General features: G+C 37.8%; 1 protein-coding gene across 1 annotated transcript in view; it reads left to right on the forward strand.

Moving 5' to 3' along the window:
- The first annotated feature begins 1954 nt into the window (after positions 1 to 1954).
- LOC141429214 (alkylglycerone-phosphate synthase-like) overlaps positions 1955 to 26052 on the forward strand; it is a 35302-nt gene continuing 11204 nt past the window's right edge. The window contains exons 1-2 of the mRNA XM_074089488.1: positions 1955 to 2423; positions 13663 to 13749. Of these exons, the coding sequence (XP_073945589.1) occupies positions 2245 to 2423; positions 13663 to 13749 (266 nt within the window). The 5' untranslated portion in view covers positions 1955 to 2244. The remainder of the gene's footprint in view (positions 2424 to 13662; positions 13750 to 26052) is intronic.

Below are 26052 nucleotides of genomic sequence, written 5' to 3' on the forward strand. Positions count from 1 at the left end.
GTGATTATACCTATCTTATATGGTATTGTTACTACTAGTATCTAATATTAGTTATTCTGTGTTATTATTCTTCTTTTTAATTTACAGCGCTTTGGTATAAACTGTAATACTTACTGTAAATTTTCATTGGCTGATAAATGAAAACAAAAAACCGTAAGCGGTCTGCCAAAATCAACCAAATAGCAATGCCATAATTTCAATACGATGATAATAAACCCTGGACCGAATTCATCCCAAATGGCCAAAGTTACCCTTCAGCACATGTCTTTTACATTTTCTGTATAAAATTTTACGATCTCCTGTCTCAATTGCTTTGTAGTCGCTTAGTTAATTATTAGGTATCTTTTATAATATAATGAAATGATGAATATCTACTGAAGTACTGATTTTAAGATTCTTGCTAGAACATGCATTTATTATTTATGTAAGATACTGTTAATTATCTTTACATTTTAAGGTCCCTTTAAATTATTTAATTTAAGACGTAAATATAAGTTGTTATGCTATGATAAGATATTTTGTACAACATTTTCTAGTTTCTAGAACTACTTATATCTAATAAATATTTAGTAGAAAATAATTTGTTGTTTTTTGGGGTTCCGTAGTCAACTAGGAACCCTTATAGTTTCGCCCTGCCTGTCTGTTACGTGTGTACCGTTAGTACTAGAAAGCTGTAATTTGGCATGAATATACCTACATATCAAACGAATGTTGGGTGGAAAAATTTGATAAAAATCTGAATGGTAATAAACCTAAACTTGGAAGATTCCGTAGGTACACAATACGAAATCCTTAGAAAAACATTACTTGATTTGTCCATAATGGCTACGGAACCCTATCCTGGGCGTGTTTGACACGCTCTTGGCCGTTTTTTTTAGCTTAAAACTGACCCGTGATCAATCACGATCCATAGGTACTTATCACATCTGATGGAAAGTGCAGATCAAAGGTGTAGCCTATTCACTCTAGCCCTGAAGATCCCTAGTTTGCATCCATCTGGAAGTATAGACGATGGAAGAAAATTACAATCTTTGGCAGTTCACATTAGACTTGAGCTTCTACAGACGGTTATTCTTATATACACATTTCTATGTCAGAATAACGTCTTAATTCGTTTTTAATATTTGATTTCGTTTTGGTATATTACTTTATGGTTTTTCACGCGAACAACGGACGTCCGTTGCATTGCTAATGACAGCATTAAAATGAAAAAAAAACATGTATTATAAATTAAAGCTTGACAATGCATGTTATTATCGAACAGAAACACATTTTTTAAGTTATCGTTAAATATAACAGTTATAAAGGTTTTAAATTCAAGATTAGACAGAGAAAGACTTACTGTACTATCATGTGACGTCACATGCAAGTAGCGCCAGGTACTAGCTTCATAGAGAAAAGAGACAGATATGTATATAGATTTTCAAAAAATCGTTATAAATCCAATTTTTAAGAGAATTGATTTTTCTATTTGCTAAACATTGTCTGTATATCTATATTTTTATAATGATATACAGATTATGGTAAATTCAACAGTTGTCAAGTACCGTATTAATCAATGAAACCTGCTAAGTACCTAATTAATTATACCTACTTAGTAGCTTTCAGTATTCACAAAATATTATGTCAGGCTAGATGTCGTCGCAGTCAGATAATTAATGCGAATTATATTTAGCCGTGAACAGGAGGCCTCATCGGGCATGCTGTAGATAGGATAGGTCTATGATTTTACAAGCTTGCGTAATATTTTAAAATCTTTTATAGGAGATTCTGTCCCAATCGTTGCAGGGGGGCTACTTCGAAATTCAAAAATCGAAGTTCGTATCGTACCTACCCGTACCGTCCTGCTGACGCTAATTATTTTTTACGAGAGTGCGAGGGACAGTACGATAGATACGAACTTCGATTTTCCCCCAGCCAGGCGCTTTCGTTGATTGATACACAATTCCTTTTTGGAAAATAATTTAAAAACAGTACTGCTGCCATCTATTTAAAATCTGTTAAACTACTGAAATAACAGGACGTCACCTTGCTCAAATGGTTCAATGCTAACATGATAAGGTGGCGCTGCAATCGACATTAAGATAGTGTCAACCGTGATAACCAGATGGCGCTTAGATATAACCACCCCCTATCGCTGCTTTACCGACCGAGCATTTGTCACCACATGCGCGGCAGGCTGCGCGATTTATAAAATTCGTACCAAATGGGTTTCCGACAGAAATCTATAATCATCGCTTAAAAATGTCAGCTGCATCTGCAAGCAGCTCACAAGTAAACGCGGAAAATGTTCATAACAGGAACATCGGAATAGGTGATAGTGATAAAAATAAAACGTCCAGTGTTAAAAAGAAACAGGATGGAAATATAAATAGTGGGACCAACACAGTTATAAAAGTAAAGAGTGTTATTCCTAGGCGAAGGTGAGTTTGTTACAATCAGTAGTTCAGTACCTATTTATTTCTAAATCCTGATAAATAATTTTAGAATTTCATGCGCTAGATGTTGTGTGGATTATAATAATAAAGTTAATAGATTTATTAGGCTTTGGAATGTTCAATGATACGAATAAAGAGCGTTTTGTTAATTTGTTTAAATTTGTACTGCCGGCACCAGTGACCTGCTCCATATCTCTGGATATAATTAACTAGGCGTCCAACTAAATATAGACCAACTCCATGCTGTTTTGGAATAACAACGAGGATTACGCAGTGCAGTGTGCACTTTCGTTTTAAGTACTCTTTCAAAAAGTTTTTATTTTGCCGCGCATTTTATCGGTTTCGCAAGAGGTCTGAAGTGTTTTCTTTATCATCATTGGTGAAAATGTGGTTTCAAAGTCCTGAACAAAAGTCTCTAAAAAACTAAACTAAACTCTGAAAGGGACTCCGAAACAGAGGTAAGTAGCACCCTTAGATATGTTTGTTCAGGACTTTGAAATCTATAACATATCAAAATCTCAGGATATTTAACTGAAACCACATTTTCCATACTTTAGGTCCGTGGGTTCTTTACTGACATTAAATGCACAATGTACCATAGGTATACGTAAAAGTACCTTCGCCCAGTCATGGTTAATAAGACCATCCCAAATAATATTGGAAGACTCACAAAATTCGTAGTAAAAATAAGTTTTACTATCTTATCTCAAGATAAGGTGTCTGACTGATATTATGTGGCGTACTCATTTTAATAACATGTAGTAATACATAATTCTGATAACCACGAGCTAGAGGATGCGCCAGAGATCGCATAACATTTCAACTCCGATTATTGTAAGTCCGAAAAAAAAAAATCATCAAATTTTAATCATGACCATCACTAATCATCATATATTACTTATATATTAAAGCTTTCCGGTGGCGAATGCACTAGTCCCAAAACGCACTATTAGTCAATACATTCTAAATTCGAAAGCCCCACTTCTCATAAGAAACTAGGCCCAAAACACCATATTTCCAAAAAGGCTCATTCTCGATTTACACGAGAACCATTGAGAACTAGTCCCAAAATACACCTTTCCCAAAATACCCCAAATTGTGTTCACCTGTAGGTGGCGTAATACTTCATTCTCATAATGCATAGTTCTCAAAACACTCTAGTTCCAAAATACCCTAATTCCTTTTCTTTTATTTTCGAATGACTCTTTGAAATTGCTTTCAGCCGTAACCGTTACCCGTTTTTACGCCAAGAGTATTTTTGCAAAAACAATTTTTATTGAAATATTATTTTGAGCTATATACAGGGTGTAATCGTTGTGTAGCCAGGCGATAGTTCCGTAAATATATCTGATATCAGAAAATTTCAATAATTTATCGTTAACTATTGAGTAAAATTACATTAATAACTTTTTTTAAATAAAACTAGAAATATTAAAAGTATTAAGTTTAAACGCTTCCATACTTAAGTACGACGACGACTTCACTCTTTAAAGAAAGTCGGTGTCGTAAGAGATAAAACCGCTTGAGATTCATTATTTGCACGAATAAACTGTAATAAAATACTAAAACTACCGTGTATGAAATAATAAAATCTAACATTTATTTAATGTCTCGCTTTTGTATTCATTTAAAACCGTCAGATAATAGGTCGTTACGGCTGAAAGCAATTTCAAAGAGTCATTCGAAAATAAAAGAAAAGGAATTAGGGTATTTTGGAACTAGAGTGTTTTGAGAACTATGCATTATGAGAATGAAGTATTACGCCACCTACAGGTGAACACAATTTGGGGTATTTTGGGAAAGGTGTATTTTGGGACTAGTTCTCAATGGTTCTCGTGTAAATCGAGAATGAGCCTTTTTGGAAATATGGTGTTTTGGGCCTAGTTTCTTATGAGAAGAGGGGCTTTCGAAATTAGAGTGTATTGACTCATAGTGCGTTTTGGGACTAGTGCATTCGTCACCGGAAAGATAATCTCTTTAATTTAGGTACTTACTTTTCCTACTCATTCACAAAAAAATCGACTGCTTTTCTACAAAAGCATTAAGGGTCGGTTACAAAAATGACGATAACTACAAAACCCTCTGTGATAGCTTCTTCTTTTAAAATGAGTTTAATAATAATAAAGAGTTTTATTATTTACGTTAAGTTAACTTACGCGTAATTAAATTAGCTTTAATGTAGGTACAGTCAAGGGCAAAGATATCGACACGACCAAAGTTGCAAAAATATGTATACACGGCCTTAATTTTAAGTGCATAAAGTCGTGTATACATTTTTTTGTAACTTTGGCTGTGTCGATATCTTTGCCCTGACTGTACTTTTTAAATCAAGAAAATAAAATATCTTTAATAGTTCAGGACCTATTGCGATTTTAGTAACCGACCCTTTATTTTTGCTTGTCAGTGTAGATTAGAAATGCCTCACAACAACGATTGTGATCTGTCACGAGTGGCCACCAAAAATATTATAAATCGAATTAACAACAGCTGTGTATAAATAAAATCTTACAATAATGCTGAATAATGGATCGATAATTTTAAAGGCGACCTTATATTGACTTTTTTCTTAGGTAGGTATAGGAAAAAACTACATAGGTATAGGAAAAGTGATTATTAATCTACAAATTGTTAGTTGGAAAATATTTGGATATAGAATTTTATGTCACTCTATATGGACCCTCTTACCCCCTTTCGGAGTTTTAGTGTTACGAGTAAAGCTATTCCGTAACAATCAGTGGCGTGGCGTCGCAACAACTCGACTCTCACTGGGTTGCGTAAATTTTTTACATGACGTCTGTAATGGCAAGTATGGCAAAATGAAATGAAATTTAGCCACAATGAACATATGATTAGGCTTCGCCCGCGTGGAATTCGGTTATCGCATGCTGTTCCCTCGGGAACTGTGCATTTTTCCGGGACAAAAAGTAGCATATGTCACTCTCTGGCCCATAAAATAAATGCCAAAAAACACGTCGATCTGACGCTCCGTTTCGACGTGAATGACCGACAAACATACAAACACACACTTTCGCATTTATAATATTAGTATGGATAAGGTGTTGTTATACGTAAGTATATTATTGTTTGCCATGACATGTTCAGCCAAGTAAGGCATGTCAAAATCTGAGGTCAGTGATTTATTCACTCGGTCGATATCGATAACAATACTCAAAACTTTATAATTAACTAGCGACCCACCCCGGCTTCGCACGGGCAAAATAAAAAAAAGCGGTCAAGTGCGAGTCGGACTCCCACACGAAAGGTTCCATACCTATACAACATTAGACATTAGCAAAAATCGACAAAAAAAACACGTTTGTACGGGAGCCCCCCTTAAATATTTATTCTATTTTAATTTCAACTGTCTAGCTATTACGGTTCATGAGATACAGCCTAGTGACAGACAGACAGATACGGACAGTGGAGTCAGTAATAGGCCCCGTTTTTATTACCCTTAGGGCACAGAACTCTAAAAAGGGCACTTTACACACATTTTTCAGCTCCATTCCCCAAAAAGAACACCCGACCCGCGCGACGTCGGGGCGCGTCAACACGAAGAGTAAATGCATTTTTTGGTTAGATTGATATTTTTAAATTCGTTAAATCTTTTGAATGGAATGCCCGATTAGGATAATTCAAAAAGTAATCTACAGGTATTGAAACCATATTGAATATGAAATTATTTATTTGGATAAGGATTAATACAAAGGTATGTATAACATGGTCTGATTTTAGTCGTCATTTCAGTCAACTTTTTAAATGTAAAAAAGTAGTTGTAGTGACATAACGACAATAGTTGGACATTGTGGTATCGCGAAGATTTTTTGTAGATATTGATATATTCTTTAATATTGTAGAACATTTTTCTTTTTAGGGTTCCGGAGCCAAAATGGCTTCGCCATGTCTGTCTGTCTGTCCGTCCGTCCGCGGCTTTGCTCAGCGACTATCATTGCTAGATAGCTGTAATTTTGCACGAATATGTATGTAAACTATACCGACAAAATAGTATTACAATAAAAAAATAAAAAATATTTTTTTTATTGTACCTCCCATAGACGTAAAGTGGGGGTGATTTTTTTTTCTCATCCAACCTTGTAGTGTGGGGTACCGTTGGATAGGTATTTTAAAATCATTAGGGGGGTTGCTAAAATTGTGTTGCTTTTCGATTCAGTGATTTGTTTGCAAAATATTCAACTTTAAAGTGCAAATTTTCATTAAAATCGAGCGCCCCCCCCCCCATCTAAAATCTAAACCGGTGGGTGGAAAATTTTGAAAAAATTTACGATGTTAGTAAGTATATCAAACTTTCAAGGAAAACTATAACGGCTAAGTTTGCTTCAGAATTATTAGTAGTTTAAGAGTAAATACCAGCCTAAGGTATAAAATATAACTAAACTTGGAAGATTCCGTATAAAATACCAAATCCTTAGAAAAATATTACTTATTATACTATGATCAATGATTAATTTTTAAAGACGTTCCAGACAGGTATTTTTTTATCATATAGCTGGCAAACGAATTAAGTACTTAATGTGTGTGTATTAATGTCTTCTTGACAATGGATTTGAATTTTGTATCTGATCGGAAAACGATATTTTTAGAATATTGTTAAAAAGCCATAGGTAGGTATTATGACCGCGGGTTCGCGGTGGATGCGGAAAGCACAAGACCGGTCTGAGTGGAGAGCCTTGGAGGAGGCCTATGTCCAGCTGTGGACGACTTTCGGCTGACATGATGGATGGGGTATTATTTAATTTCCCAAAGACGAATTTTCGGTTCTAGCCGGTTTATAAGATGGACCTTTGAGCTTATTTCTAGTATTTCTAGTGCCATGTGGCTTATCATCGTTACGAAATATAATATATATGGCGAAAATCACATAATGTATATATTTTACTAGCTGATCCCCGAGGCTTCGCTCCCGTAGAAAAATAAAATATTGATTAGCTCTATATTCCGCGAGAATTTCGGAAGAACATTTATCTAATAGTACTCAATACCTGACACTGACTGAATTTTAACGACCGAATAGTCCAGTCCAGTTAGAGAACTTGACTACAAATCTTGAGGTCCCTGAGGTCCCAGGTTCAATCCCAGGGTGAGGGCAGAATTATGTATGAAAATTTCGAATTTTTGTTCTGGAGTCTTGGGTCCTTAATATATATTTAGGTACGTATGTTTCTCTCTATTTAATCAATTATGTGTATCCATTCTTAGTACCTGCATAGATATCTGCCACAGTGCAGCGTGCAAAAATATCTGACAAATCCTTCCGGCCCTAGAAATAGAGTCGTATCAGATATTTATGCACGCCGGTTTGTTGTGTCAGATATTGGTGCTGGTGTCTGTACCCATATGATAAGTTTTGCTTCTTTGAGACTAGGTCAATTGGTGTCAAGTTTCCCGTGATGTTTATTTATTTATAACTAGCCTTTACCCGCGGCTTCGCACGCGTAAACTATTAGGCCTAGCACAAGTCGCTCCGTTTCGACGTGAAAGATGGACAAACATACAAACACACACACTTGCGCATTTATAATAGTGTGGATTATTAATGTGATCATTGAGGATATATTGGCTAGCAACCTGTCACTATTGTACCGGTTTTGTCAAATTTAAAACCTAAAATTGCTATAAGTGGCTCCGTAGGGGTAACGTTTCGTGTGCTCTGCCTACCCCATTTGGGAACACAGGCGTGATGTTTGTGTGTTGGTGTGTGTGTGATCATTGAGGAACAAATTGGTTAGTAAATATCTACACTCACACCAACTGGATCGTGACCCACTGTGGCACCTTTTCGTAGAAAAATTCATAGTGACGTCGCATTGCTTGAGAAGGGAATTTATTATAACACTTACTGTGAGTCAGGAATCAAATGGTCCGACTGTACCAGGGTGGAACATTCGTGCTACCAATGTCATGTTGACATCCCATACTTTTGTCAAGGAAATCATAGTGGAATTTATTGACAGTATATTCGACGAACCTACAAGAAATAAAAAATACGCCCTTGGGTGTAATATACGTAAAAAAAGTCCCTCATCAAGTTAGCCTGCATATTATACGACACTATTCACGAGCAAGTGTGATGAAAAATCTATGGAAGAATTTACGTTTTGACAATTCAAAAAGTATGTATTGTATTGTAGCCGATTAGGTATTTTTCATCCGCCATTGCCTCTCATATTGGTTTTCTTGGATGCTTTTTTACATTATGTTACACTTGAGTCTATAGTGACAAGACACTGACAAAATTGTCCTGTGGTGGACAAAGCAATATTTAAAACATAGAGCCTGATTAATAGGGCACTAGGCAATATGGACATTTAAAATATCTAAAGTTAAAACGTCGACGGTCAAAATATCGAATGATCTAAATATCTACAATCATATCGATCGACGTCTGAAATTCCTAAAACCGAAATATCGAACGGCTAAAATATCGAAAGTTCAAAATATCTACAACTGAATAATCCTCCACATATATAATATATATGTAATAATAATAATATGTATAATATATATGTGGAGGATTATTCAGTTGTAGATAGTCCTCCACATCGGTTTCGATGACGGCGACCCTGACTAAATATATCCATTGTATAAAATTTTGCAAAAACAATTATAATAACAAAGAAAAACACTTATTTTCTATCGCAGGGTGCACCATAGACTTGGCCTTGTGAGTTTTATGTATAAAATATAGGAGGGCTTAACCGTTTAGCCTTTAACCGCAAACCGCTAACAAGGATGGTCATAAAATTTTATGTATACTTACCTGACCTAAGCATAGAGCAAAGTCATTTAGAATGGATACTCCATCGAATACCGAATATCAGCTCGCATAAATAGTTGTTGCAAGTCAGAATGTATTGTTTGTCATCATTATTTTTTCTCTGAATCCAATAATGGTTCCGAATTGTTGTAAAACAAACCTAACCTAACCTACAGTTTTTTTATAGGATGATCATTTAAAATTTTCGGAAAAATTTACGCTTTCACTGGGGAAAAAATTATGACAAACAATAATTCTGACAAAACATTACTTGCCACAATTATGCGAGCTTTGGCGCGGCCTCCAGGGGTATAGTGCCAACAGGGCTCCCCGGTTCCCGAGAACCCAGTTCGTCAAGAGTTGATCAGGATAATAATACAAAGAGTGGGAGTGACGGCGTAATACAAATTTAAATAAGAGCTACAGAGAAAAACACAATTCTCAAGTCACAAACTGGTTTGTGGCAATGAACTGCACCAATGTGAGTATAGCTCAGTTGATAAAATTGAAAAAAAGAGGACTCTACTGATGTACCCTTCTAACATCTGCTTGTTCTGGGCGATTCGTTTGCCACTTCCTGACAGATGCAGGTAGGAGTATCACTTTGAAATTAGAAGTTTTAATAATATTTTTGCAGGTGGTAGGACCTTGTGCAAGGTCCGCCCGGATTGCTACCACCATCTTGCTCGCTAATCCTGCCGTGAAGCAGTAGTGCTTGCACTGTTGTATTTCGGCGTGGAGAGTAAGACAGCCGGTGAAATTACTGGCACTTGAGGTATCCCATCTTAGGCCTCTAGGTTGGCAACGCATCTGCAATACCCCTGGTGCTGCAGATGTTTATGGGCGGTGGTGATCTCTTACTATCAGGAGACCCACTTGCTCGTTTGCCATCCAGTAGAATAAAATAAAAAACAAGCTTGTATATAACTTGTCACAATGAATAATAAGTCGTTTTTATACAGAGCTAAAACATTTCAATACTGCCCTCTTTTTTATTTACCTCTTTTTTACCGGATTGTGGTCGCCACTCGAGGAAATTTCTCCCCCTACGGTTATCTATCAAAATAACCTGTACCACTACCATACCATGAGTTTACAGTGACCGTACTCGATAGCGACGGCGTAAATTATTTGTAGAGGCGCTGTACAATTCTCTATACAAATAATTTACGCCGTCGCTATCGAGTACGGTCACTGTAAACTCATGGTAGTGAGTGGTACTGATCAACTTGAATAAGTTACTTTATAAAATGTCCATATCACTATAGCAGCAGGGTGAATTAATTAATTTTGTCAATAATAAATTTGACCTTTTTAGGGTTCCGGAGCCAAAATGGCAAAAACGGAACCCTTATAGTTTCGCCATGTCTGTCTGTCTGTCTGTCCGTCCGTCCGTCCGCGGCTTTGCTCAGGGACTATCAATGATACAAAGCTGTAATTTTTTTGGGTACCTCACATAGACGTAAAGTGGGGGTGATTTTTTTTTCTCATCCAACCCTATAGTGTGGGGTGGGTTTTTCGATTCAGTGATTTGTTTGCGAAATATTCAACTTTACAGTGTATATTTTCATTAAAATCGAGCGTCCCCCCCCCTCTAAAATCTAAACCGGTGGGTGGAAAAAATTAAAAAAATTCAAGATGGTAGTAGTAAGTATATCAAACTTTCAAGGAAAACTATAACGGTTAAGTTTACGGAATCCATGTCATGTCCGCGATATTATTGTATACCTACGTAGCAAATGACTTGCATTATAAATCGATTGACTGTGCAAATCGTGAGACAATGAGCACAATATCCATTATTAATCCCTCCCCCTTTTATCGCAATGCTTCTACGAATTCATTAGACTGTCATATTCATCATCACCATCATAATGTAATATCAGAAGTAGGCCGTCCACCTGGTGGGCATAGGCCTACCCCAAGATAATTTTGCTGCAGCAAAATCGTCTACATAGATAAGAATAATGAATAAAGCGTGTTAAAGAAGGTATTTAAAGCGTACTTATCTCAATAGATTGTCCTTTTTTGTATAAAAATAAAAACGTTCTTTATGTAGTTCCGATGTCTTTATTGCATTGCATGTTCCGATCAAGTGTGGACTTAAATAATATCATGATTTTAAATTGGTGATCAGGAGCCTACCAATTTTTCTAATTCAGTAGGTACATATTTAGAGCGATCAGTTTTAAGTCGCAAATACGTGATAAGTACATGGAACCAAACTTTTTTCTAAGATATTTTTCTATTTCGAAAATAATTTTATGACAAACTCATTGTTACCGTACTAAAGTTTAGCCTATGAGCAAAACTACCTCTTTAAAAAGTTTTTGATACTTATGAGTAACTAAGTAGCGTTTACCCGCGTCTTCGTCCACCAATAATTCGTTAATTGCTGTCCCGTGGAAACTGCAATTTTCCGTTATGAAAACTATCTTTTGTCCTTTCCAGGGTCTCACATTATCAATCGTTATCTAATCCGTTGAGCGATTCGACAATGTATGTAACAGCTAACAGACAGACAGGCAGCGAGACAGACTTTCGCATTTAGAGCGCTTTTGTCGCGCGACTGAAGCGCTGCACATCGAATCCTTTCACATTACAGCGGCTGTAGCGCAGCTAAGTCTAATAGGTACTAATATTACAAATGCGAAAGTGTGTGTGTTTATATGTTATTGTGTTTGTCCGTCTTGATTTTTGGCATGGAGATAGTTTATAGGCCAAAAAGTGACATAGCCTACTTTTTATCCCGGAAAAATGCATCGCAGTTTCCGAGAGATCAGCGAATTCCACGCGGGTGAAGCCGCGGGCAAAAGCTAGTAATAAAATAAATATTAGCACGGTTAAGTTGTCATTTTCAAATGCATAACAAAGTCGTGAATATTGACGTACGATCTAAGTCGTAGTGGAAATTCTCCATAGGCATTTATGTAGGTATAGTATAATTAATGTAGGATGACCATGGTATCCTGTACTGTGGCAGGTAACACGCAGACATACGTACTTACTGTCCCATTTATAATCATCTTCTTCTTCTTCTCAGCCTTCTACCAAATTCTTGGTGTAGGCGCCTGCTCCTACAATCTCTTCCACTCCGATCTATTTTGGGCAGTTAGAGTCCAGTTGCTGCCCGCCACCTTTTTATATATCGTCTTTCCATCTCATTTGCAGTCTGCCTACTGGTCTTTTCTGTTCCCATGGTCTCTGATTCAGAACAACTCGAACGAATCGGTTTTTCGGGCAATATGTCCCGCCCATTGCCATTTGAGCTTCGCTATCCTTCTATCGAGGTTTGCTGTCCCTCCAACCAGTTGTAACTCCAACCAGTTTCCTCTCCATTGCTCTTTGGGCAACTCGGAGCTTTTCGGCCACAGCTTTAGTTGCTACCCAAGTTTCTGCTCCGTAAGTTAAAACCGGCAGGACACATTGGTTGAAGATCCTTGCCTCCCATCCCTCCCATCTGCTTGCGTCCCATTTATAATATTAGTAAGGATTATTTAATAATAAAAATCCGAATAACTCACGTCTTAAATCGGGTTTAGCAAGACATGTTTCGGGCTAATTCGTAGAAAGAAAGAAGGAATAAACAAATAAAAATAAAAATGAAAAAACACATATATTAGTGAGAAGGTTACATATTTGAATATCGAAAATTAAAATACCTACGGTTAAAATGTCGATGTTCAAAATATAGAAAATAAAAATATCGATTGTATCACAATATCAAAAGTTGTTATACCTATGGTCGAGATATCTAAGATTTAAATATCGATTGATTAAAATAACGAATGAGTAAAAATATCGATAGCCAATTAAAGTTGTAAATGTCAACATATTAAAATGTCGAAAATTAAAATATCGTACATACAAATCTGCTTTCTCTTAATAGCATTTATTTTACATACTCTAGAAATTTTTAGCATTGTTGTGGTCACAGTTTACCTAAACGAACCAAACATTTTTGGTAATTCATGTTCAATAGGTTAGGTAAGGTTAGGTTAGTATTGCGTCAAGGAGCGAAGCGCCTCAACTGAGCGGAATAGGAGCTTTTAATTTTCGATATTTTGAACATCGACGTTTTACCCGTAGGTATTTTAACTTTCGATACTCAAATATGTAACCGAGAAGGTAGGTACATATGTGCAAAAGGTACAGGTTCAGCATGTGCGGTGAGGACTATGCTCTCTATGTTTGCTTATTGGTAGCCCGCCGCCGTCCTTCTTCCTCTTCCTCGGTTTATTCCATTAGATGAGGTAACCTCACGGTAGTTTCATGTTCAACGTTAGCAAAGATTCTTTGTTTAATTCATTCGTTTGCTCCTTTTCTCGCTCTTAAGGTACTCCGTTTGACATCATTTGGGGGGGCTATTAAGAAAATCGAAGTTCGAATTTTTACTTCGTAGTATAGGGCCTGCTCCGATGCTTCACTAATTATTTATTACTTTTACAGACAAGACCTGCTAAAATGGTACGGCTGGGGCTACAAGGACTCCATGTTTCACCTAAACGACGAGACTGCCTCATTCACCGGCGACAAGTAAGTGCTAATCTAGAGGATTTCAATACTAACTAAGAAATTGACAAAGCACGGCTCAGAAAATCAGGAGCTGCATTAGTTACTTAACCTATGCCTAATACCTACCTATGTACTTGGATCTCGTTTCATATACTTAAGACCGAACACAGCAGGGATACTACGAACCTCGAAACTCGAAGTTCGTATCGTACCCTCCCTCTCGCTCTCGTATTAAATAGTATAAGTGTCAGAGGGACCGCACGAGCACGATACGAACTTCGAGTTTCGAGTGCTACTGCCCTGCAGGCTTACCGATTCCGAAAATAGCGAAAATAATTGAAACCGGAAGACCAGAATGCAGTACAAAATCATACCTACCGACCCGGGTCGGCGAGAATGCCCGGTCAGCAAACAATCGGCAGTACCTATCACCGATCAGATCATTCTGACCTGTCGGCATGTGTGTGATGATGAACCCGGTTTTTTTTTTGTTCTTACAGAACAGAATCGGTTTGTAGGTCTGTGGCTGGCCTAAATGTCTCAAAATTTTAGTTTTTAATTTCCAACACACAAACAGTTTAGGGTATTATAAATTTGACGCCAATGTCTGTCGTCTGTTTGTAGCATTGTAGCTCTCAAACGGATGGACCGATTTCGATGCGGCTTTTGTCACGTTATGCTGTTTGATAAAAATCGGTTCAGCTGATGTTGAACTTGGAAATGACAAATGTTGACTGGCAGAGGTTCCTTCACGGATAAGTCAGCCTTTGTACTTAGCACTTTTTTGTAACATTTTTGTATTTTCTTTTTATACAATAATGAGTATAAACAAACAAACAAACAATGTAGAGGGTTTTTAATTTTTCTACGATAATTAGGTTATCTTTTGTTTATTTGATACTATCTCGCGGTCATAAATTACACGACCAGATGGCCTAGTGGTTAGAGAACCTGGCTACGAAGCTTGAGGTCCCGGGTTCGATTCCCGTGTCGGGGCAGATATTTGTATGAAAAATACGAATGTTTGTTCTCGGGTCTTGGGTGTTTAATATGTATTTAAGTATGTATCTATCTATATAATTATATTTATCCGTTGCTAAGTACCCATAACACAAGCATTGCTAAGCTTACTTTGGGACTAGGTCAATTGGTGTGAATTGTCCCTTGATATTTATTTATATTTGATATTTATAAATTTAAAAACTAAATTTTCAAAATTAGAAACAATATCTTTCATTCATAACTGTCCTTTCGGGGAACGCTTCCCGTGACTTAAGACTGCTTTATACCTATTATATTCATTCATGTCTTCGGTTAATTAGTGTACTGAATGTGAAAAAAACACCTTGGCCAATTAGCGGCAATGTGTCATAATCCTGTCACACGCTCGTCGTGACCCATATCCATAATTAACCTTAGGCAGACGTAAGAATAAAATACCAGTACGAGTATAGTGAAGTGAGGTAAATGACATCTCTGTGCCAGCCAACTAGTAGCCTACAAACAATTGATTTGTTTTCTTCAGCTGGCAAACTTTAGCCGGATATCAAAACGCCATAATTATTTGATTTCCTTCCAGACTTCCAGTGTATGCCTTTTTCATCCTGAGAAGTTTTATGATGGTCGCGTAATGTTATATTTTAATTTTACTAATAATATGATACTTAAATGAGCAAGTATGTGAATGTTGGTGCCACAGCAGAGCGTGCAAAAATATCTGAAACTTTCTACCGGTCCTAGAAATAGAGCCATATCAGATATTATGTACACTTTGCTGTGTCAGATATTAGTCCTGATGTCTGTTCCTCCTGGAGCTGGACATGATCTATCCCATCATAGCTCTCCAGGCTGACAACGCATGGGCAAACCACTAAAGTTGCGGACGTCCAGGATTCCATAAGGTGACCTACTTGCTCATTTGCCACCCTATTTCTCTAAAGGAGAAAGAGGTTCTTTTGAGACTCTTTTATCTTTACTAGCACAGTTCAGACTTCAGATGCTTAAGTGATGACTGACCCATGACCATCGAGATCTAGTGCCCGGTGACGTCAACGGGTCGCAGCCAGTTCAGTTCAGATCGGCTAGTGGGTAGAGTGCTAAATTGACGTTTCCGCCTAATTTGTTGCTAACAGTTTACCTTGTGGGTATCCTAGTTTTGGCGCCACATTACAGTAGACTTTCTTATTAGCTCAGTACAAAGTTAATTAGATTATCAGACAATATAGGACATGTATTTTACAAGCTTTTACTTTGTTTCACCTGTCCCGTTGTCTGTCTGTCGTGTCTGTAGTCAAATCTTGCAAGTTCAAAAAATTTCATTTTTTCCAAAAACTTATTTTAAAACTCATACCAGGAAATAGAATACATCAAAATTAATAAATTAAATAAATAAAACAAGAAATAATCCAGATCTCTCCGCATCTTACTTGGCCCAAACGTACCCATTACCCCAGCGGCATTGCCCCGTTGTATGGCCAACGAGACCTGCTGGACCAAGTACAACCCGGAACGGGGGTCCCCCTCTGTCCCTCATCCTGCGGCCAAACTCACACACCAACGACCTGGCGTCCACCCTCCAGGGGCCAGCCTTCTCGACCGCAAAAGGCACTAAGTCCACATTATCCCTACTTCCCTACTATCCTACTTCCTACTAATATTATAAATGTGAAAGTTTGTGAGTGAGTGAGTGAGTGAGTATGTTTGTTACTTTTTCACGCTTAAACGGCTGGACGGATTTGGATGAAATTTGGCGGAAAGTTAGTTTATAACCTGGATTAAAACATAGGATACTTTTTATCCCGATATTCCCACGGGATAGGGATAAAATCTCGAAATAACAACCGCTAGGCTTAGAGTCATGAAATTTGGTATGTAGGTAGTTGGACGTCTGGAATAAAAAATAGGTGACTTTTTTACCCGATATTCTCACGGGATACCTAGGGATAAAATCTTAAAATAACAACCGCTGGGCTTTGAGCCATGAAATTTAGTATGTAGGTAGCTGGACCTCTGGAATAACACATAGGCTACTTTTTATTCCGATATTCCCACGGGATAGGGATAAAATCTCGAAATAATAACCGCTGGGCTTAGAGTCATGAAATTTGGTATGTAGGTAACTGGACATCTGGAATAACACTTAAGTGACTTTTTGACCCGATATTCCCACGGGATAACTAGAGATAAAATCTCGAAATAACAACCACTGGGCTTAGAGGCATGAAATTTGGTATGTAGGTAACCGGACGTCTGGAATAACACATACGCTACTTTTTATCCCGATATTTCCACGGGATAGTTTTGTAACTAAGGGACCCCATACATCCGTGTATTATTGTTATTATTATTTTGTATTTTTTTCTTTAATTGTATACTTACTGTAGTTTTTAAGTATTTTATTTGTACTTATTTTATTTTGAAAAAAATACTTTCTGCCAAGCTTCTTGCGGCGCATTCTTCTTGGCAATGATGGTCTTTCCGTTAAAGTGCCCATTGCGGCCTATTTACTGAATAAATGATATGAATTTAAATTTGGATAGGGAAAATATATTATAAATGTCTGTCTGTTACGGTTTCACGTTGGAACCACTGAACCGATTTTGATGAAATTTGGTATATAGATAGTTTGAACCCTTTGGGTCCTTTGATCAACATAGGATACCTTTTATTCCGGTAGAGGGCGCCACCGCGCGATAACCTAGATCCACGCAGATGAAGTCGCGGGCATAAGCTATACTAGTCGATAAATGAGAAGTATGTATGTATGTATGTATGTATGTAAATACTTTATTGTACATAAAACACAAAAATAATACAAAAAGAAAACAACAAAACAAAAGAGTACAAAGGCGAACTTATCCCTAACACGGATCTTTTCAAGCTAACCAAAACAGGACAGGAAAACTTAAACATAGGAGAAGTCGCTATGGAAGCTGAAAAATTCCACGATAAGGCTACGTTTCCACCAGAGATGTGCGAGAATGCGTTGCGAGGAATGTGTTTTTCATGAACCAATATAAACACTTTATTTACCTACCTATCCTTGCTCCTCTCAACTATTTCCACTAGAGCTGTGCTGTGCGACAATAAACCAAGTAAATGAAGCGTTTCCATTGATTCATGTTTATGACAAACACATGCCTCGAAACACATAAGGGGCCATTCATTTATTACGTAAGACCGTTGTTGCCAGTTTTTCACCCCCTTGTAAGAAAAAACAAGCCATGGTTGAACCCCTCCCCCCCCCCCCCTAAATCGTCTTACGTAATAAATGAATGTCCCCTAAATACTTCTCTGATGGATACGCAGCATTCTGTACTCTGTCGATCAGCCATCAAAACATATATCAGCTAAAGCCGTCAAACGTTTTAGCCCGATTGAGGTTTGTTTTTTCCATTTGCCCATGTACCGACATTCGTACTCGTGTATGTCGTAAGATGTAACGAATTTTAGATGTTTGCTCTGTACTGTATGATTTTGGGGCCACTGTGTGTCTTACGTTTAACGTATTATTAGCATTAGCTTAAGACCTTGCATAGCAGTTTTAAAACCGTGCACAGTTCTTGAGGGCCTACTCCGAAGTTCGTGTCGTACCGTCCCTCTCGCTCTCGTATTAAATAGTATAAGTGTCAGAGGGACCGCACGACACGAACTATCGAGTTTTGAGTTTCGTAGTAGCCCTGCTGCACTGATGATAATGTCAAAATACAAGTAACCCTAAAATTTTATTTTTTTATTTTTTATTGTACCATTTTGCCGGCATAGTTTACATAGTTATATATCCGTGCAAAATTACAGCTTTCTAGCATTGATAGTTCCTGAGCAAAGCCGCGGACGCGGCGGACGGACAGACAGACAGGCATGGTGAAACTACTTATAAGTGTTCCGTTTTTGCCATTTGGGCTCCGGAACCCTAAAAATGAGATGCTACAAATTAATTTTACTAATGTAAAAAGCTACGCGAAAAATTGCGTCAAGTGTAGGTACCTACCTACAAGATTCTATTGAAATTTTGTTATTTCGAGGTGAAATGCGATGCGATGAATCGCTACAAGGAATTTATGCATTTGAGGTAAAGAACTAACAAATCGGTAGATATTAACGAAGGTGTCTGTTTAAAGCCCAAGTCCTATCTTGCTGAGAATAGACCCGTACCTAACCTGCAGAAGAACATAATAAATTTTTCTTCCAACTATGCTTTAATTTCATCATAACCGCACTAAATACCCAGCACAAAGCGAGACTTTTCTGCTCTAGAGCAGAAAAAATGTATGAAAATCCTTTATTGCATTGTTTTAGTTTTTTTTTAATTGCACGACCAAAGAGGTAATCTAAGTATTTTTGCTATAAAATTAGCCTGCATAGTGTAAAAAAATCTAGTGTTAGTCTATACTTTTTCCGCAGAAGGTGGCGCCATTCTATATTATATTCTAGTGTGTGTATGGACCATTTCGCCGCGGCCGATGCGATTGTGTTATATCTGTGTCTGGTTGGAAAAAAGCCGCGAAAACTTTGAAATTGTTGTAGAGCGTAAATCATAAACGATTAAAATAAATTGATTATTCTCACAATGTCGTCAAGTGATAGTGAAAATTATGATGTCGAGCAAAGAGCAAAACACATAATTGATAATTATTTGCCAACGAAATCTAGAAAGATTTATTTAAAAACCTGACCTATGAAAGTAATGTCCTTAAAGGACTGGAGGAATAAGAAACGCATTAATTCTTTCACAGAAAGCGTTTTCTCGCAATCGAAGAGAAAAATAGAGTTTTCACCTCGAGACTAAAAGTCAATATAAACCCTCGGATAAATAAATAGACAGAGGCTAACCAAACCACCTCGGGTATATATTGACTTATTTTAGTCCCTCGATAAAAAATATACAATTTCAAATCTTTTAACGTTCTAGCATTTAAATTTTTGTGTGCGTAATGTCCTAGATTTTGCTTAATATTTATTATATTACACAGATGATCAGAATTGCAACGCAAATGATGGCTGCAGAGTCACAATAGTCAATAACGCATCATTGAACATTGTCGTGTGGCACAGTGTCAATAATAAAATTTATGGCCGTAGTAAAATAAATACACAATGTAACGCTTGTGTTGACAGGCGTAATGCGTGAACTATGGACTTCTATCACATTCGTGTTATCGTTTGTGCATCGATATTTAAGGCGGAAACGTACCACGCCACGTCGTCCGACGCATGTTTCTCTATCTGCGACTGACCATAGTAAATATATGGGATATGGGACTGATTAGTACGACACGCGTTGGCTAGCGTTTCGCAAGCGTGGCGTGGGGTCGGGTTTTAATAGTATGTTCGCACCTTTATGTTTGAGGGAGAGAAGAATTTAGTAAGGGTTCACAATATCTAGCATAGCTTTAGCATAGTAATGTACACTGAGGTAACTCGGCCGTCTAGTGGTCTAAGGTAAACAAGGCTACGTTTAGTGCGGTGCAAAAGTTAAATTACTAAATATTTCGACTACCAGATCTAACGGTTTACTGAAGCGAAACCGAGGGTAAGGCTACATAAAAAAACTAAAAATCTATAAGTAATATTAGAAGTATTCACAGATCATTGCCAAGTAAACCGTAATCGGGGCCTTCACACTCGCGCGCCAATTGCGTACACAGGGTGTGTCTTGAAGTAGGATTAATACTAGAGATGGGGTGACTACGGATTTTGCCGACTAGCCGACTAATCTGCGCTGATAGGACCGACTAATCGACAACGCTGATCTATGGTGTCGGCTAAGTTCGGGTGCGATCGGGTACGTTCGCTTTGGTTCGCAAGTGTGTATTGTTTGTATTGAATTTGCTTGCTAAACCGGCCGGCGTCTTTCATATGATTCATATTACAGCAAAAAAGACACATTGTGTGAAACTAACACAATCCTTCCTCCTCCTCCTCCTCCTTCCTTCCTCCTCCTTCCTTCCTTCCTTCCTTCCTTCTCCTTCTCCTTCTCCTTCCTCCTCCTTTGATCCTTTGTTCTCCTCTCTGTGTATTTGTATTTTTATTTTTATGTGCAATAAAAGTTTACATACATACATACTAACAACTGGTGCTCTTCATTAGTACAGTCACCAGCACCGATATCAGACACAACAAAGCGTGCATCTGATACCACTCTATTTTCTGGGCTGGTAGAGCGTGTCAGATATTTTTGCACACTCCGCTGTGGCAGATATTAATGCAGGTACCTAATATTCGGAATTTTTAGACGGAAATTGAATGTACTATCCTTTCCCCGTCTAAAAATGCCGAATATTAGGTATCTTTTGCCGACCAGTCGCCAATTATTCGCCTATTATTAATGTGACCAATAGTTGGCTTTACTGAGCGAGCAGTCGGTGTACATCTCTATTTATGTTTAATACGCTAAAATCCTAGTTGTAACTATATTTACTGACACATACGCATGTGTTATAATGTCGCCTATTTGTGTCTATATTGGCTGTGCTATAATATAACAGCTACCTTTATACCAAATTTTAAGTTTCTAGGATAACCGGAAGTACCCTACAAGTTTCTCTATTGTAATTGTAATTTTTATTTTTAGCGACATTTGTAAATATATTGTATTTTTAACCGACTTCAAAAAAGGAATGTCTTCAATAATTGGGTCCCATAAGCACCAAATCAGGATCTGATGATTGGATCTTAAGGAAATCGAGGGAACTCTTCAAATGTTGTAGGGACAACTAATTGGATATATTTAGTAGTAACTCGTGCATTTGCTCTTGAAAATCATCATTTGGTGAAGTGGAACTGATGATGAAGACCACAGTTGACCATCGGCGTTACTACTCAATAACAAGTATTTCATGGGTTGAATTTTAATTACTTTGACACAGTTGCTAAGCAATTTATGCTCCTCGTAATGTATATTTATTTATTTATTATTTATTTATTTGTAAAAACTTACACAGCATAACAGCATAGAATATGGTAAAACGGGTGGTGAAACACCAGGACTCCTCAACAATGAACGTCTCTGCATCGGAAAAAGCAATCTTTCATAAAAGTTGACGAGCAGTAGATATTAAACTATTGTATCTTAGATTATTTACACTAAAAAGCATGAAAAAAAAATATAACAAAAAATTGAACCGACTACAAAAAAACATGAAAATAATTTCCTACCAGTCTGAAGTCGGTCGGTGCCTCAGCACGAGCCAGCAGCAGTGCGTAGGTGTGGCAGATGAGACTGAAATTATTTTCATGTTTTTTTGTAGTCGGTTAAATTTTTTGTTATATTTTTTTTATTGCGTTGATTTAGAAAGTAGTTTTCCCGCAAGTCTCGCAATGTCATCAGTCCACCTGATGTAGCCGAGCCATCGCTTCGTCTTCCGGCTCGTAGTCGCCGCTCGAGGACTTTCTCCCCCAACGGTTATCTGTTCTTTGAGGGATGTGACCCGCCCATTGCCACTTCAACTTGTATATTCTGCGAGCTATGTCGATGACTTATTTTTCGGCGAATTTCTCGTGCGAGATTGCATCATCACATCATCCTATCAGCCGGAAGACGTCCACTGTTGGACATAGGCCTCCCCCATGCGTGGGAGAGTACATAATAATAACTTAGTTGCACAGACATTACTTAGTAGCCAGGATTATCCACCAGCAACTTGCTCTTCGATACGGCCTTGTAGACTCTGAGGTGCCGTATTATAGGTATGTCCCTGCGCCAGTTCTTGAAAATGGTCGTGCCACGCTCTATTGGGATCGATCTGTCATCACGGACAGGACTATTGTAGACAATAAGCCTGATATCGTGCTGACAGATCGATCAAACCGCCAGGCAGTGCTCGTCGACATCACCATCCCACATGACGAGAACCTCGTGAAGGCCGAGAAGGACAAACTCAGCAAGTACCTTGACTTGGCTCACGAGGTGACTGCTATGTGGGATGTTGACTCGACGATCATTGTCCCGATAGTCGTTTCGGCAAACGGTCTAATAGCGAAGAGTCTCGACCAACATCTCAAGAGACTCTCGCTAGATGGCTGGATCGGGCCAGATCCAGAAGGCGGTTACTTCTGGACACGGCACTCATCGTCCGGAGGTTCCTCACTCTGCGGCCCTGACCACCGGTAGCTTGGGCCCTACCCCGTCACCGGCGGCAAACTAGGTTAGGTTTTTATAATATTTTTTTTATTTGGACGTACTTTTCTGTATTTTACTTTTTATAACTATTATAAAAACCTAAACCTAAGAATGAAAGCAAAATAAAGAACATAATAATAATAATTAGCCTTTTATTTCCACATCAAATATTTTACAATTCAAGTACTATTAGTAGTCGTGCTATTACTTTTTACTTATTAATCTAATGTTAGTAGGGTTAGTTATCTTTCTGTGATGCGGAGCCCGTTTGGGTGAAGGCCTCCTCTTTCTCTTTCTACAATTCTCTATTTCTGGCGAGGGTCATCCAGTCACGCCCCGCTTTTTCAACAATATCATCAGCCCACCGTTTTGTATACAAAGGGCTAAATATTTTATAATGTCGCGTCCCTGAAGATGTCACAGTCAACACGACTGCGATTGTCCGCTAACAACGCGTTTCATTACAACACACTAAACTCACATTACGTAGTGCTAATATTAGGTACGTCTGTATTTCATCGTTTGCTAATACCTTGCTCAAACTTTAAACACCATACCATGGATGATGGTACTTATACTAGGCACGAGTATTTGTGATTACCTCTCTTACGTTTTTAAAGATTATGGGGCAATAGGTAATGATGTTGAATTATTCCAAGATAATCGAACCCTTGTGATGCATATTAATACAAGCTTTTGTTTGTTTGTTTGTTTTTACTCTTTATTTAAAAAAAGGAAAAACAAAAGGTAAAAAAAGGTGTTATGTACAAAGGCGCAGCTTTTTTGTGTTGCTTGTACTTTTTGTTGACTATAGGTAGGTACTTACTTTATCATCCAACCAATGGAAAAAGGAAGTGGGTCAAAATGAACTTACAAGATTTGACCCAAACAACAAAGTGGTGGGCAAATTGATTAAAAAGCTTGTACCAGATTTAACTAATAAAGTTTCTGTTAAAAAAAAACATTTTTAATACAAGATTTGTTGATGACTCTACTTTTTGTTGATTGTACTTACATTGTCATCTCATCTCACCTGCATATTCATACAAAATTCATGTCAATTTGGTCAAATTGTTGAGTTTGGGTCAAATCTCGCAAGTTCACTTCCCGTGGTCACTGGAAGTGAATTTGCGAGATTTGGCCCAAACAAAAAACAACGACAACAAACAGATCAAATTAAATAAGAGCTTGTAAAAACCGGCCAAATGAGAGTCGGACTCGCGCACCGAGGGTTCCGTACAAATTATTAAAAATATTTTTATTATATGATGGTAAGTAGATGAAAAATTATGCTTTTCGCAATTTTTCTTTTATCTGTGCTGTAAGACGTTGCTTCGTACCAAATTTCAAGATTCTGAGTACACGGGAAGTACCGCGTAGTTATTGATTCCCTTCCGAATGTCGAAAATTTGCAGCATAAGAATAAGAATAAGAATAATTTTTATTTATCTAAAAATGACCACTATTACAATATACCAGATATATCTGGTGAGTACCAAACTAGGCTGAGCCTGTATCTTGGCACTCAACTGAGTCGGTTTACAAATTTACCAATTTTCTTTGTTACACTATGGCTTATAGGTTTTAAACTTACTTACAAAAATGTTACAATTAATGAATATAAAACAAAAAGGAATGAAACGCAAGCAGAGGAACATTACAAATAAAAATAAAAATAAAAACGAAAAGTGTGTGTTAATGTGTGTGTGTGTGTGTGTGTGTGTGTGTGTGTGTGTGTGCGCGTGTGTGTGTGCGTGTGCGTGCGCGTGCGAGTGCGTGTGAGTGTGTGTGTGTGTGTGTGTGTGTGTGTGTGTGTTTTTCCGCAGTTAGTGTGCGAGAACTAGTGGATTAGGATTAGGTACTACTTACGACCCCACTAACTACATGAGCGTAAAATGTCTTCGGTATCGTTGTATGAGAGAGAGGCAAACCATTTTTTCACAATAGATTTTACCGAGTGCATGGTACGTGATTTTAAATCGCAGACCCTACACACAGCATTGTACACAAACGGATGTGCAAAAAATGCAGCGCGTTTTGCGTGTGCCGATTTAACGAAGGGTACCGGAACCCGGTAGATTCGGCGTTTCATGAGGTCTTTTTGTGAAGACCCTGAGATATTCCTGTGGACTCGAGTGACTGCATTAAGGATAAACAGCTGCCTAACTCTAAGAAACCCTGTTTCCCTATAAAGAGCATCAGTAGGAAAACGAAAAGCATAAACAGCGGCTTTTGATTGCGTTAACTTAGAAGTTTGATTTTTTCACAGCTCTGAGGGACAGTAGACCTAAGTATTTGGTATAAATTTCAGCTTTATACCTCCACGCGTTTCTGAGAAAAAGGGTCTTAACAGACAGACAGACAGACGGACAAAAAGTGATTCTATAACAGTTCCGTTTTTTCCTTTTGACCCTACGGTCGGTCGGTTGGTTTTGTACGGAATCCTAAATATAAATATTTATGCTCGAATTACGAATTTTAAACTTTTTAGTATAGGGCCAATTTGCTATGTGGGGGTTAGAGGGGCATACAATCGATCTAGCTTGTTTGTATCTCTGTCAAAACTCATATTTTTGAGTTCTAATGGTATTTTTAAGTGTAAATTATAGCGACTTATTATTTATTTGTTTATTAGTTACACAATGTAACAAAAAATAACTCCGAGCAAAACCGCCCAATAACTCGATCGCCCAGGCACTAATATATTTATCCGCTGTTAAGTACCCATTGTGCAAGCTTTGCTTGTTTTGGTATTAGATCGGGTAGTGTAAGACGTCCCAGTATATTTATTTTATTAGTTTTGGAGCAAGGCACCGCGGATTTGCAAGCGCGGATTGATAACCTGAGCCTAACGTTTCTGACGCTCGCGATTGCAATCAAATGACAGTTTTTGTATGCGAAATATGTCATTTGATTGCGATCGCGAGCGTCGCGAGCCTCTGGGGCCGCATTGTCTAACACAGTACAAAACACGATCGTTTTCACCGTCTCTTTCTGTCACACGGTTTAAGAAGAGGGTAGAAATTAAGGGATAGTGAATGCGATCGCGTGCGTCAGAGCGTTAGACAATATGGCCACTGGTTAAAACCGCGGGTTCAGGATGCAAGCCGCTTCCAACCGAATCAACTGGAGGTTCATGGGGGAGGCCTATGTCCAACAGAGGACGTCCTACGGCTGGTATGATGAGAATGATAATGATGATG

The sequence above is a fragment of the Choristoneura fumiferana genome, chromosome 6 (assembly GCF_025370935.1).
Source record: "Choristoneura fumiferana chromosome 6, NRCan_CFum_1, whole genome shotgun sequence".
Taxonomy (NCBI): domain Eukaryota; kingdom Metazoa; phylum Arthropoda; class Insecta; order Lepidoptera; family Tortricidae; genus Choristoneura; species Choristoneura fumiferana.